We start from the raw sequence: 14,824 nt of genomic DNA on the forward strand, positions 1-14,824 counted from the left end.
ATTTTATTTCATTTTTCAGCAGTTTTAAAATAAAAAGATTGCTGCAGTAAAAGAGACAGAAGTACTGTGAACCTCATCTCTGATCATAGGCCCTTGCATACTTGCATGTAACAGGTGGAACTTTCGAAGCCACTTACAGGATCTGTATGCATCCAAATCCTTTATTTATGTTTGAAAACCCTGGCTAACCGATGTATTTCTCTCATGCTTTTTATTTAAGAGAATATGCTTTAAAACATGATGGGCAAAAATTTCAAATATTGGTGCTTAAGTTGCACCCCCTAAAATATACCTGTTGCCTGAACATAACCAGCATATATTTGTTCAAATGAGGGATCTGCATGCATATGTCAGGTGACAGCACGAGTGACCGGATACTTCTGTGTGCAAATTCCTAGTGTGCACAGGGAAAAATGCCCATTTGTGTGATCAAATGGCATAGTCAAAACATGTTTGAAAGAGGAATTAAAGGTTCCTCCTTTCGCAAAACAGATCCAAAGTAATCTAACTTTACAGTTATGCAGTTTTGAAGAGCTTCTGATATATATGTAAAATATCTTAATACTTTTTGTCTTAAGCAGAAGAATCAGTGGCAATTGTAGGAATTAACCTTTGAAATGGCCAATAAAATGACAAAGAATTCTCTCCTGAAATCACAGACTTTAGCAATCACACTGATTTAGCATTTAGGGCTTGATCTTACACTCAGCACTTTGTGGGTTCGATGCTTGTGTAGTACTGAGAATGGTGCCTTTTGAGGCTTGCTTTGGCTTCTCAGAAAAGCGTGCACAAGAATGATCAGAAATGCAATTTAAAAAAAATTAAATATTGAGTATGAAAATGTTCTACACTAGGATGTGCATATCTGACTCCCCTGGAAGTGAGTCTGAATTTTTTTCCTCCTTATTGTTCAGTGAGGCTAGTTATTGGTTAGTTGGTTGCTAGCCTTGCATGTTGGGCCAAATGCATCTCCAACGCTACCTCATGGGCAATATTATTACCTTTGAAGTGCTGATCATCAGTGGAGCATTGGCACTTTACAGACCACCACAGCCTCCTACAGCACACACAGAAGTATGAGTGGAGGCTGGCTCCACAGAGGTTAAAACAGGTTAAATACTGGCCAACTGCCTGCTACATAGGGCCTCCACATGCTACAGATATTGGAACTATTTAAGCAACATCACTATTGCTAGGTCCTGAAAATACCCTTTCTGAGCCAGACCTTTAAATGACTGAAGACCAGTGCTTATGTACCAAAGTGATAAAAATAGACAAAGCATGACCTGAAGATGAGCTCTGTGTAAGCTTCAAAGCTTGTCTCTCTCACCATTGGAAGTTGGTCCAATAAAAGATATTACCTCACTCACCTTGTCTCTCTAATATACTGGGACCAACATGGTTACAAGGACACTGCAAACATAGACAAAACACTGCCAGAGAATCCATTCCAGTTTTACATAGGGCCAGGACAGGGTTTGGGGAGCATTAATGAGCATCTTTAGACATCCAACCAGTGTGGATGAGTTCAGTAAAGCTGATAAATCTTTATATTGGCAATGATTACATTCAGTCCAAATTCCTGTATACAACAGTCAGCACTTCAAAGTGACATGCTTGCTACACAGGGCAGCACTTGCGGGGTAAGCAGTGAATTTTAATTGGAAAATGTTTGTGATTAAATGTTTATATATGCCAGGCATTCTTGAAAAGACAGCATTACGTTGCCAGTACCAGAGACTTAGCCTGGGTACTCAGAGGAGACAAAAAAGAATTTTTAACTTCAAAAGTTCTAGATAATCCACTCCCTCCCATCCAGATATCTTTATAAAATATTCTGGAGTTGTTCTGAAACTCCTGAACATCTCGGGGTCCCTCTGTTCCCACAAATACAGCACAACACGTTATGAATATACATGAATCCCTGCAGGTCTATGCTTGTCACTAGCATTCTTTTAGGTGATTTACATTCCAGCAATATGTGTCTGAAAGGCAAGGAAGGAAAGAATGTCAAGTTAATTAAAATTCCAGATATATATCAGGCTTGCTACAGGAATCTTCTTAAGTTAAAATAAATGGCAACCCCCCACCGCAACCTCCTTGTGGAGAGAAATCAAAATGTAAAGGTGTTTTTCTTGCGAAAGAAGAGACTTGCAAGCCAAGAAAAGTTTTCTGCCTCATTACAACCCACAGATAACATGACCCTGAATCTTGTATATCTATAGATGGGCTTTAATCCCTACATTTTGAAAAATGACTTGTGACTTTGGGTGCCTTGGTTATTGAGTGCATACTCTGAGATACATGCTTTTCAGAGGGTGGGTGCTAAGTATTGTCTGAAAATCAGATATTTTTATGTAGCTCAAATTCAGTACCTTCAAATTGAGATTCCCCAAATCACTAGTCGCTTTTGAAAAGGTAGTCCTAAATAACCACAGCATCAGACCCTTTGTCCCCTCTCCATGTGGGAATAAATAGTGTTATGTTTTTTAAATGAGGCATTACTTTTTATTATTTGTCCAACTATTTAAAAAGTCCTTGAGATTTGGATCATTTGTTTACATATCTGATATTATACACTATCAGGACAATTTACTGTGGTTCTGTCAAAAGTGGGGCTAAAATTATCATGAGTCTGAAAAATACTAGTAAAAATAATATTTACTTTGTGATATTTTATATCAGATACTCACCTTTCTTTTCCTCATGCATGTGCCACATATGAATCCAATAAGTCCATTGATGACTTGAATAAAGCAAAGAACAGCTTCAATTGTACCAATCCCCAAGAGAAGAGAGAACAAGACAATATTCCACATAATAACATTTTCAGGTTTTTTGCAAATGCTCCATGTTGTCTGATTAAACAAATAATTGTCTCTGTAAGTAGAAAAAATAATTGACAACTTATTATGAAGAGTGATTGAAAAAGACTTCATCGGTTACGAGCTGCACCTCAAAGACTGGGTCTGATTCTCTCCTTGGTAGCTTTAGAAGCCATTTTCAATGTGTAAAGTGAATGTTAAACTCTAACATAGTGGTCTGGTAGCATATTATACTCACTTTGCAAAGATGTAATTGACAACTTAAGGTGCAGGGTCATGGAGCATTAGACTTGCATTACATGGCTGCCTGAATAAGATCCTGTGTTTTGTTTCAGGACAATTTTAATGGCAAAATACAGAAGTCCACAGAATATAAAAAATGTGCCCATAATCTGTTGCAATATCTCACCCAGTTTTATCAGAATTCTCCAGTCTACTTTACAAGATGTTGTCAGTGTTCACTTGCAAAAAGCTAATGGAGAGATTTTTGCATTGCTTTTCAGAGGGATGTGGGAGAGGGCTCAGTTTGGCAGATTTCCATCCAACTGTGTGATGTTTTAGCCATGTGACTCCCTTTGACTTTAATAGGAGTCAAGGCTCAAATCTCATACAGTCCCATGAAAGTATTGCACAGCCATCACACAAGTCTGGTCAATAGCACCCATGTCCTCCAAAACAAAAGCAGGCAGCTTCCCAGAGAATGAGCCAGAGAACTTGGACCAAGTGAAGGGTGGCTGGGGCCTGCTCACTCAGAGTAATACAGATTCAGGATTTGATAGCACAGAACATCAGTTCATTTCAGAAAAACCTAAACTTGCTGTTAGAAGGGTGCAAAAATTGGCCCTTGCAATTTGAAAGAGTCAGTATGTCATACTTACGTCAATGTGTCATTCCTGAAAGGGTAGATGTATTCTCCATCACCAGTGTCACAAAGAGGCCCACTAATCAATCCCAAGGATGAGATGACCACACAATATACCCCTCCTGCAGCTCCCAGTACAGCCAGCAACACAGAGAGCAGCATCTGAAAGGGAGAAGGCCCTGAACATCATTTCTGTGGACACAGACTATTATGGACACCTCAGACTGTGAATGGAAAGGGAATCCCTCTTTATCTGTTTTGCACTTTAGGCAATAAATAATAACAACCGTAATTTGGGGCCTGCATCACTGCAGCAGGAATTTGAAGTGCTGAAGAAAAGTGCAAATTGCATCCCACCTGCCTGCAGAGATGGATGAAGCCCAGACCTTTAGGAACATAGGACTGGATGGGTATGTCTGCACTGCAGCTGGGAGCGTGCTTCCAGTCCAAGTAGATAGACTTGCACTAGCTCAAAAAGCAGTGTGGATATTGTAGCATACGCAACAGCCCAGGCTAGAACCCACACTCAGACCAGGGGGCTAGGTGGGCTTGGACTTGGGTGGCTGGCCTGAGCTTCCACCCATGCTACTATTTTCAGCCTGCTAGCTCGAGCAGAGCTAGTGCGAGTCTGTCTACCTGGGCTGGGAGGCTTGCTCCCCGACTGTAAAGTGAGAAGAGTCCATTGTGATCATCTAGTCTGACCTCCTGCACATCACAGGCCACAGAACCTCACCAGCCCCTCCTGTAATAGACCCAGAACCTCTGGCTGAGTTACTGAAGTCCTCGAATCATGATTTAAAGACTTCAAGTTACAGAGAATCTGCCATTTACATTCATTTAAACCAGCAAGTACATAAGGATGGCCTTACCGGGTCAGACCAAAGGTCCATCTAGCCCAGTATCCTGTCTACCGATGGTGGCCAATGCCAGGTGCCCCAGAGGGAGTGAACCTAACAGGCAATGATCAAGTGATCTCTCTCCTGTCATCCATTTCCATCCTCTGACAAACAGAGGCTAGGGACACCATTCCTTACCCATCCTGGCTAATAGCCATTTATGGACTTAACCACCATGAATTTATCCAGTTCCCTTTTAAATGCTCTTATAGTCCTAGCCTTCACAACCTCCTCAGGTAAGGAGTTCCACAAGTTGACTGTGCGCTGCATGAAGAAGAACTTCCTTTTATTTGTTTTAAACCTGCTGCCTATTAATTTCATTTGGTGACCCCTAGTTCTTGTATTATGGGAACAAGTAAATAACTTTTCCTTATTCACTTTCTCCACATCACTCATGATTTTATATACCTCTATCATATTCCCCCTTAGTCTCCTTTTTTCCAAGGTCCTAGCCTCTTTAGTCTTTCCTCATATGGGACCCTCTCCAAACCCCTAATCATTTTAGTTGCCCGTCTTTGAATCTTTTCTATTGCCAGTATACAGTGACCCATGCCCCAGGCTGCAGAGGAAGGCAAAATCTTCCTGGTTCTCTCCTAATCTGACCTGAGGGAAAAGTCCATCCTTACTCCAGATATGGTGATCAGTTAGATCCTGAGCATGTCGACAAAACCCCCCAGCCAGACACCTGGGCAAGAATTCTCTGTAGTAACTCAGAGACCTCCCCATCTAGTGTCCCATCATCGGTCGTTGGAGATATTTGCTGCTAGCACTTGCAGATTGGCTACATGCCATTTCAGGCAATTGTACCATCCCCTCCATAAACTTATCAAGTTCAGTCTTGAAGCCAGTTAGTGTTTTTGCCCCCATTGCTCCCCTTGGAAGGCTATTTCAGAACATAAGAACGGCCATACTGGGTCAGACCAAAGGTCCATCTAGCTCAGTATCCTGTTTTCCGACTGGTCAATGCTGGGTGCCCCAGAGGGAATGAACAGAACAGGTAATCATCAAGTGATCCATCCCCTGTCGCCCATTCCCAGATTCTGGAAAACTTCACTCCTCTGATAGTTAGAAATCTTTGTCTAATTTCAAGCCTAAACTTGTTGATGGCCAGTTTATATCCATTTGTTCTTGTGTCAATGTAACTTTGCTAGACCCCCAGTCATTGGCAGGTGGGATCCAACCTGGGACCTCTAAAGCAGGAGTAGGGAATCTACGGCCCGCAGGCTGCATCCAGCCTGCTTCTTCATTTCATCCAGCCTGCCGCAAGTCTCCCCATCCTGCACCCAAACTCCCTCCCAGACCCTGCAATCCCACCTGCACTCTAACCCTCTGCCCCAGGTTGGAACCCCACACACACCCAAACTCCCTCCTGGAGCCCGCACTGCAAACCCCCTCTCTCACCCCAACCAGAGCCGCCTGGGAGAGGGCAAGTGGGGCAATTTGCCCCAGGCCCTGCAGGGGCCCCACAAGCCCTGGCCTGGCGATGGTCCGGGTCTTCGGTGGCATTTCAGCGGCAGGGGGCCATTCAGTGTTGCCGAAAACGTGGAGTGACTGACAGGCCCCCTGATGCTGAAATGCCACCAAAGACCCGGACCATCACCAGGTGAGTACATGTGCCACAGCTCCCCCGCTTTGCCCCAGACCTCCTGAATCCTCTGGGAGGCCCTGGCCCCAACCCCCTGCCCCAGCCCTGATCCTGCTCTCACACTCCAAACCCCTTGGCCCCAGCCCATAGCCTCCTCCTACACCCCAAACCCCTCATCACCAACCCCACCCAGAGTCCTTACCCCCAGTTGGAGCCCTTACCCCATCCTGCACCCCAACCCACTGTCCCAGCCCAGAGCCCCCTCCTCCACCCTGAACCCCTCATTTCTGGACTCACCCCAGAGCCTAGGAGAAGCCTCAAGCCTCTGTGCCCTCCCGCAGGGCTGGAGTCATGAGCGCCAGCTCACCCTGCGGTGGAGAGAAGCCCTGAGTCTCTGCACCTCACCATGACTGACTTTTTCTGTGGCTCAATGACCCCTTACTGAAAAAAGGTTCCCCACCCCCTGCACTAAAGCTTAGTGCATGAGCCTCTACTGGAAAGGTCTACAGTCTGGGGTGCGTCCCCCAGGGGAGTGCAGAGAAATGTTCTGGGGTGTGTGGCTGGGGCTCGGATCAGCCCCCACAGGGAGGCAGGGAGGGAGCACTGCCCAGCTCCACCTCTGGCTCTGGCCCTGTGCCCACGGTCCTGGCTGCTGGCCCCATGCTCAGGGATCTGCTCCTGGCTGTGGCTACCGGCCCTGTGCCCAGGGTCCTGGCTGCCCATCCTGCTCCTGGGGCTCTGTGCCCAGCTTCGCCTGCAGGCCTTGGCCTCTGGTCAAGGGTCAACCTCTCGCCGAGGGTCCACTCCAACTTCCAACTTTGGCCCCAGCCTTGCCCCACTTACCTCTGCCCATGTCCCCCCTCTCCTAGAGCCATGGCCCTGCTCCTGCCTCCATAGGGGGTGTGAGGTCAGGGGTAAGAGGGGACGTGAGGTAAAAAGTTTGGGGAGCACTGCTGTACTGCATGAGTGAAAAGCTCCTAGTCAAGACTGTAGCAGACTCATTAATCTCTAGGTGATCTAGGTACCACTCTAGGGGACAGAGAACACCACATCCATCAGGCATGGGTTACATCAACATTAGCACTTAAATAATTCATCTCCCTCCCAGGTATTTATCCCTTTGATGTTTTTCGAGAGCAATCGTATCTCTGCTCAGCCTTCATTTTATTAGGGTTAACAAGCCAAGCTCTTCTCAAAGACAGGTTTTCCATTCCTCTGATCATCCTAGTAGCCCTTCTCTGCGCCTGCTCCAGTTTGAATTCATCTTTCTTAAACATGGCATATCAGAACTGCACACAGCATTCCAGATGAGGTCTCACCAGTGACTTTTTTAATGGCAATAACGCTTCCTTATCTCTACTGGAAATACTTCACCTGATGCACCCTAGGATTGCATTAGCCTTTTTCATGGCTGCATCACACTGGTGGCTCATAGTTGTCCTGGGATCAACCAATACACCCAGGTCTTTCCTCTCTTCTGTTGCTTCCAACTGATATATGCCCAGTTTATAGAAGAAATATTCACTGTTAATTTCCAAGTGCATGACCTAGTACTTTGCACTATTAAATTTTATTCTATTTCTATTACCCCAAATTTCAAGGTCCTCCAAATCTTCTGGTATGATATTCCAGTCCTCCTTCGTATTGGCTATATCTCCCAACTTTCTGTCATCTGCACATTTTATTAGCACACTTCCACTTTTTGTGCCACGGTCATGAATGAAAATGTTAAATGATTGGTCCCCAAATCAATCCCTGAGGAACTTCACTAGTAACCTCCCTCCAGCCTGACAGTTCACCTTTCAGAATGATCCATTGTAGGCTGTAATGTCAAACTAACGGGCCTGTAATTTCCAAAATCACATTTTTCCCTTTCTTAAAAATAGGTACTATATTAGCAATTCACCAGTCATAAGGTATGACTCCCAAATTTATGGACTCATACCTGAAGGGACATCCTTGGTCATCAAGTCCAGTCTCCTGCTTTTTCAGGCAAACCCATCAGATAATCCCATTCATAAATTTATCAAGCTCTATTTTAAAACTAATTACATTGTTTCCCCCACTATTCCTATTGGGGGGCTTTTCCAGAACTTTTATCCTCTGATGGATAGAAACCTACTTCTAATTTCCAGCCTAAATTTATTCATGTTAAGTTTATACCCATTTGTTCTAGTGCTTGTGTAACCCACACCCCTTCTGGGTGTGGTTCTGTCCCATCTAGTGCCGTCAAGACGGCTTAGAGAGCAATTAATGAGTCTGCTCCTACAGCCTTAGCTAAGAGCCGGTTAGCTTTTAGCTCATGAGATAGAGGCTCATGCTTTAAGCTCCTAGAGGCCCCAGGTTCAATCCTGCCCACCAATGACTGGGATCTGTTGGCATTACATTAGAACTGTTCTTTAGCTCTAGTAGTTCTTCTCCTACCTCTTGATGGCTTTAATTGTCTGGGGTTTTATCGCAGATCCGCCAGTGGTGGCAGCCCATAAGACTGATCCACTGCATCTCCTGGATTCCCTCAACCATCCACTTTTAATAATCTAAAATATATGGTTGTTGTTTGTATATGGAAAACTTTTATAAGTGGTGCTACCAGTGGTGCCTTTAATTAGGGTTGCCTAATACTTCCTGCTATAAGATGTAGTTTTGGTTGCTTATAACTTTGCCAGACTTTAACCATTTGGGATAAAAATTTTCATGTTGGGTGTCTGGCTCAGCCTGGATTTATTTATTAGAAAGTTTTGGATAAAATGGTTCAGCCAGTTCCAGGAACAACATTAGGGAAAATATATTGTTTTTCCACCATGACTGAGCATGCTCCATGCTGGGGCTCCAGGGGCTGAGCAGGAATTTCCCTGCAGCTGTTCCTCTGAGCTACTGGGCCTGCTGTGGTGCCACCAGGAAGATTGTCTGTCCAGTGATCTTAATGCTCTAGTTGCACTGGTGGTGGAGGAGAAGGAAGTAGCTTTGTGGTGGAGACTTACAGAAGCTGGGGAGGAGACAGGAAGGGGCAGAAGGGGAAGAAGGGGAAGGGTCTTTAGTCACTAGAGAACTCTCCAGTCATGGAATCAAACCTGGGATTCCTGAGTTTCAATGTTCTCTGCTCTCAGCAAATATCTGTAAAACCCACTGCTAAAATGTGTCTCATTTTCCTTGAGTGGCTGATCTACACAGAGGATGTCAACCTACTACTGCTATTGGTTACTGCCTTAGGTCAAACGGCAGAGGTTTGTGTTGTAGATCTAAAGGTTCCAAACCTATTGGTGAAACATGTGGAGGTTAGTATGGTTCCACATGATGAAATTTCTGGGTTTTTTTCCAGTTTGCTTATTTAAAAACGTAGGAAACTACAAAAAATTTACATCCAAGATTGAAACATGAAGCACTCAGAAATTAGGAAATGCCAGAATTGAGGTTGCAATTCTTAATTTGGCCCCCTTGTGCATTATGGTATATAGCAGAGAATTTTTTTGGTATGTTACATCATGAGGCATGGCACCCTGGCACTGTCCTCACATGAACAGCCTCAGGAAAGGGGTTAGGCTGTGCCACCCTAGAGGACGGTATAGTTTGCCAACTACCCCTGTTCACCAGCAAACTGGAGCAGTGATTTGTTCCACTTGGAGTGGGATACTGCTGCTTTGTCCCCCTCCACTCTATACTTATTATTGTGGCTAAATGCCCCAAATCTGTCCTGGGGTTAGGTATTAGTTTATATAACACTCTTGCTTGCTAGATGAGGCTGCTCCTGTGATGGGGTCAATCAATCATAGGCCAAGCACAGGAATTCTGCAAGTCAAGCCCTATTTCCGTATTGGGGGGATTGGACTGTCAGTGGTTGCGTGCTTTGTGCCTTTCCATCTGCTCAGCTCCCACTTAAGGGCTGTTGTTCACGGATCATAGTGATTAACCTTTTCAGCATCTAAATTGTTGCTTACCCCACATCTGTTAGCGCAACATCCAGCTCCACCTGCGCCCAGCATCATAAATGCTGGCAAAATAACCTGTAAGTTAAGAACATATTGAATTAATGTGTGAGGTCTCCACGTACTCACCTTTAGTTGGACAACGTGTGAATTAAGTGGGGTCATAGGATTAAGCTGCTTTAGCTTCTTCTGGCTCTTCACTCTGTGTTACGCCAACTGAGACTCTCTTGCGCACTGGAAGAGTGACTTTAGATAGCTCTATGGTATTGCAACTGACTCTAAGGAAGTTCAGTACAGTGTTAAGGGGACTAAAGGATAGATTCACAGCTAGTGTAAACCAATGTAGCTCCATTGACTTCAGTGGAACTACACCAGTTTACACCAGTGGAGAATTTGGTCCTAAATTAGAGTGAAGGGATTTAAATTGCACTATCTTACTCATCATTCCTGAATTTGACCTTTTGTATTAGACCACAGGAAGGTGAAAACAACACAATTCAGTCAACACTCTCTGAGCTCAGCTCAGTTTGATCCATGGTAATTATTAGCTGGAGTCAAGTTGATAGGGTGTAGCCAGCAGTCCCATCCATTACTGTGCCGTGGCAGGATGTCCTATCATGCCACATAGAGTCTCCCTAGACCAGTGGTTCTTAAACTTTAGTAACCTGAGGACCCCCTTTTTGATTTTAAAATTTTGCTGGGGACCCCCAACCCCCCTGCTCAGCCCCAGGCCCCACCCCCAGTCCACCACTTCCCCCAAGGTCCTACCCCTGCCCCACTTTTTCCTGCCCCTGCTCCACCCAGGCCCTCCTCTTTCCTGCCTCTTTCCACCCCACCCCAAGCACTCCCATTCTCCCTCCTTCCCCTCCCTCCCAGCAACTCTTGCATGCCTGGGTGCAGGGGGGAAACAGCTCTTCTCTGGTGTGCAGGAGGTGCTGGAAGGGACGGGGAGGAGTTGAGGGAGGAAGGGGGAAGAGTTGATAAGTGGGGCCCACGGACTCCCTGGAGTACCGTCATGGACCCCCAGTTTAAGAAATGCTGCCCTAGACATCACTGGTTGTAGAACTACAAGGTCTGTCTGTGTCCAGTAACCAGAATAAAGAATCCCCCTTCATGTTCATAAAACAACAGAGTCCACTGTTGTTTGTGTATCTCTTTCATGCAGCAACATGGGAGAGAAAAGCATTTAACTGTGGCTGTCAAACCAGGGAATGGAAAGAAGGACGGACTGCGGGGCAGGTGGAGTACTTGAAACCGTTAACTCTTTTTTTTAACTGACTAGATTCAGCCTGACAATGCCCCTTTAACAGCTCATAGCAACACTTCAACATGTGCTATGGGCAGAAAGCGAAGAATATAATGTCCATTGTAGCTGAACCTCAGTGGGGAATTTATGTGAACAGAATGAAAATACTTCTGTTGGAATTTGGCTAGGGCATTGAGATTAAAAAAAATCCTCCTGTTGCGAAAAGTGCAATGAGGCTGTTAGCATTTCAACCCCAGCAACACAGTGTCCTCTAGTACCCCACTCAGTCATTTTAGAGTATTGACTGAGAGTCAAGAGTGCCATCTACTGAATCAGCAGCCCTGCTTCCCTCACTACCCTTGTTTTTCTTGAAGGCCTCTGAGCCAGTCTGTGAGTGGGTTATTTTGTCTTTGCTCGGAGCAAGTTCATTTGTTTGGAGTGAAGGGCTTGTTTGTTGTGTCTCGTTTTTTTGAGCATCTGTAACTTCCCGACTTTTGGGTTAGAATGAAAATTTGCCAGTACGCTGGTGTCAGTAAGGTGGGGTCTATGTGTGAGGTAGGGCTCAGTCACTTCACAATGGTGCCATTCTGTGAGCAGATTGACTCATGATGAGTTTGCAGCATCGAGCACCCGTAACAAATGAGTCATTCTTTCTTTCTTTCTTCAAATGTCTGAATTTGCAAAATAAGGAAATTGAGGGGTTTTAAGCAAAATAAAGTCCTGTGTTCTGTTTTTATAAGGGCATGTCTCTTAAAAAGCAGCCATGGAAGACAAGGAGAGAGCAAGGTTGAAATGAGCTAAAGCTGGCTACTAAATAGGAAGATTGTTCTTGTGGTTCAGGCACTGGCGTGGTACACAGGAACCTGGATTCAGTTCCCAGCCTGAGACTGACTTTCTGTGTGACCATGAACAAGCTGTTTAATTTCATCATGTTTCAAGTCCCTTGCTGTCACATGGGGATAATACCCCCCTTCTCCCACGCTTTGTCTATTCACATCTCTTTCTCAGTCTATCAAATAATTTCATGGAAAACGCATACCCTTAACAGCACTGTTTTGCTGATCAAAAACTACTCATAGTGCGGTTGTCAGTGTTTTGGATATCAGTGCAAATTCCTCTTCCCCTCACTGTTTCCATTTTTGATGCGTACCATCCTGACCAGAGCCTCGCCTTATTAGACCCCTTAAGAGAAGTCATGTTCTGAACATGACACAGGGCTCTCATGCAGAACATTAGTCTCTTGCTTCATTGAAAGCCAGTGGCCCCTGGGCTTGGAATGGTATGAATTTTTCACAAGTACCTGTGGTACAATTTTCAGCTTTGTTCAGACTCCCTGTTCATACATCCAGGCTCAGCATGAGGGATAGGCCTATCGAGTAGGTGGATGGTACACAAGAAGAGCCAAGCAAGCTATTCATAGCAGAGAATTTGCTCATTTTTCTGTTTGTGAAATATGGTCCTGATCCAAGCCCATTATACTTAATAGGAGTTTTCCCATTGACTTCAGTGGCTTTTGGATCAGGGCCTTACTGAGAACAGACTTTGATTTTCATGGATTTGTTGTTCATAAATATTCAGTGAGGAGTACATTTCGTCTCCTCCTTTATGTGAGGAGATGACAGCGTATTTAATGTCTGTGGTCTATTCACTTGGACTCTTTACTATTCATTATTTGTGGTATATGATTGGTCTCCTGGGTTGCATGGCTTTTTTTCCTGCTCCTTGATTGCATGACTGAAAATGTACCGACAAGGACTAGCACTTCATATGATCTATTCAAACACAATGCATATGCAACTGTAGGAATTCACACAAATAACAGGCATTCCCCAAACATGTATGTGGACAAATACCTGGTCACACACATGTTCACAGAAAAATGACCACAAGAAAAATAGGTTCAATCATTTTCATAACAGCTATTTGGAATTCAAACAATTCACAAAAAAGAGGAGCAGTTCAGCACTACTTGATTTTGACAACAGCTCCAATTAGGGCAAGCCCAAGCGAGCTTCACTGCCTCATGAAAGGTGAAAATAAAATCAATGAAAGGAGCAACAAGGCAACACAACTCAACAAATGTGAGAACTTACGACCCGAAGCTGAATGTACACATTGAGCCTCAATGTGAACAGCAAAGAAACTTGTGTGTGTGTTTACTACATAAATAATGAAAAGCCAACATTTTTGTTTCCTCTAATAATTGGAATTTTGAATTTCTTTGTACACCAGGATTTTCATAAAGAAGTTATATTTTTTATGTATAGGTGATTTCCCCTTAGCCCTCTGGAAATATGCCTTTTCAGTTTTAGACCCCAGATAGTTTTAGACTTTTCCCCACAGATAAGTTGTGTCATCTACAAATGTAAAGGCAACCCCCAGGGATTGTTATTTGGAATCAACAGAGGCATTGATAAGCTTTAAAAAGCTGAAATAATTAAAACAACAACAACAACAATGACAAAACTTCTCTCTTACCAGTATCCCAGCTCCAAGAATGCCATGGAAAAACCAAACCAAATCAGTTATCTTGTCGGGGTCTGTAACATTTCCATTGGGGAAATACAGGAGAATATTGGAGATTATGGCACATACAGCTAATGGGAACAATACGACCCCAATGCACTTTGAACACTTCCCAGTGCACATTGTAGCTCACCCCTCTGGAAAGAAATGAGAGAGGAAAGTATGGGTTATGGCACAGTTTAAAAAACAGTGACACTTTACAAGGCAATAATTTTCTTCCTTTGTTGGAGAGAACTTTAAAGTATGTGACACTCATTATGAAGCAAAATATTTTCAATTAACCATTTATTTAAGAAAGATGCTACTATATAGGGCCCTTTCACCTCCAGTTCAAAACTGGCGCAGGTTAGTAGTAAACAAATACTGGGTGCTTAGTGTCCTATGTGAAATGAATTGGTGATTTCATTCTAGTTCCTACAGAACAGCATTAAGATTACCGCTGTGATTGGCACTAACTGGCATCCTTGCTAACAGTCTCAGGAGTGGGGTCAAGGACTGAATAGGCATGAAAACTGAGGCATCCTCTTTAGAACATAACATAAGGACATAAGAATGGCCAGACCTCTGGGTCAGACCAAAGGTCCATCCAGCCCAGTATCCTGTCTACTGACAGTGGCCAATGCCAGGTGCCCCAGAGAGAGTGAACCTAACAGGTAACGATCAAGTAATCTCTCTCCTGCCATCCATCTCCACCCTCTGACAAACAGAGGCTAAGGACACCATTCCTTACCCATCCTGGCTAATAGTCATTAATGGACTTAACCTCCATGAATTTATCTAGTTCTCTTTTTAAACCCTGTTATAGTCCTAGCCTTCACAACCTCCTCAGGCAAGGAGTTCCACAGGTTGACTGTGTGCTGTGTGAAGAAGAATTTCCTTTTATTTGTCTTAAACCTGCTGCCCATTAATTTCATTTGATTGCCCGTAGTTCTTATATTATGGGAACAAGTAAATAACTTTT

General features: G+C 44.1%; 1 protein-coding gene across 1 annotated transcript; it reads right to left on the reverse strand.

The window, feature by feature from the left end:
* Positions 1 to 1,366: 1,366 nt before the first annotated feature.
* Positions 1,367 to 14,451, reverse strand: LOC115650164 (transmembrane 4 L6 family member 1-like). Its single transcript, XM_030559665.1, has 5 exons — positions 13,816 to 14,451; positions 10,104 to 10,169; positions 3,704 to 3,849; positions 2,694 to 2,880; positions 1,367 to 1,985 (listed from the first exon to the last, which is right to left on the reverse strand). Exons 1-5 carry the CDS (start codon positions 13,984 to 13,986, stop codon positions 1,965 to 1,967), a joined length of 591 nt encoding a protein of 196 aa, XP_030415525.1. The 5' UTR covers positions 13,987 to 14,451; the 3' UTR covers positions 1,367 to 1,964.
* Positions 14,452 to 14,824: the final 373 nt, after the last annotated feature.

This window comes from Gopherus evgoodei, chromosome 1 (assembly GCF_007399415.2).
Source record: "Gopherus evgoodei ecotype Sinaloan lineage chromosome 1, rGopEvg1_v1.p, whole genome shotgun sequence".
NCBI classification, from domain to species: domain Eukaryota; kingdom Metazoa; phylum Chordata; order Testudines; family Testudinidae; genus Gopherus; species Gopherus evgoodei.

Coding starts and splice junctions, on each gene's coding strand:
- LOC115650164 (XM_030559665.1), bottom strand. CDS start 13,986: ATGTGCACTGGGAAGTGTTCAAAGTGCATTGGGGTCGTATTGTTCCCA. Junction 2,881..3,703: donor TTCAGGAATGACACATTGAC/GTAAGTATGACA, acceptor TTCTACTTACAG/AGACAATTATTTGTTTAATC. Junction 1,986..2,693: donor CATGCATGAGGAAAAGAAAG/GTGAGTATCTGA, acceptor CTTGCCTTTCAG/ACACATATTGCTGGAATGTA.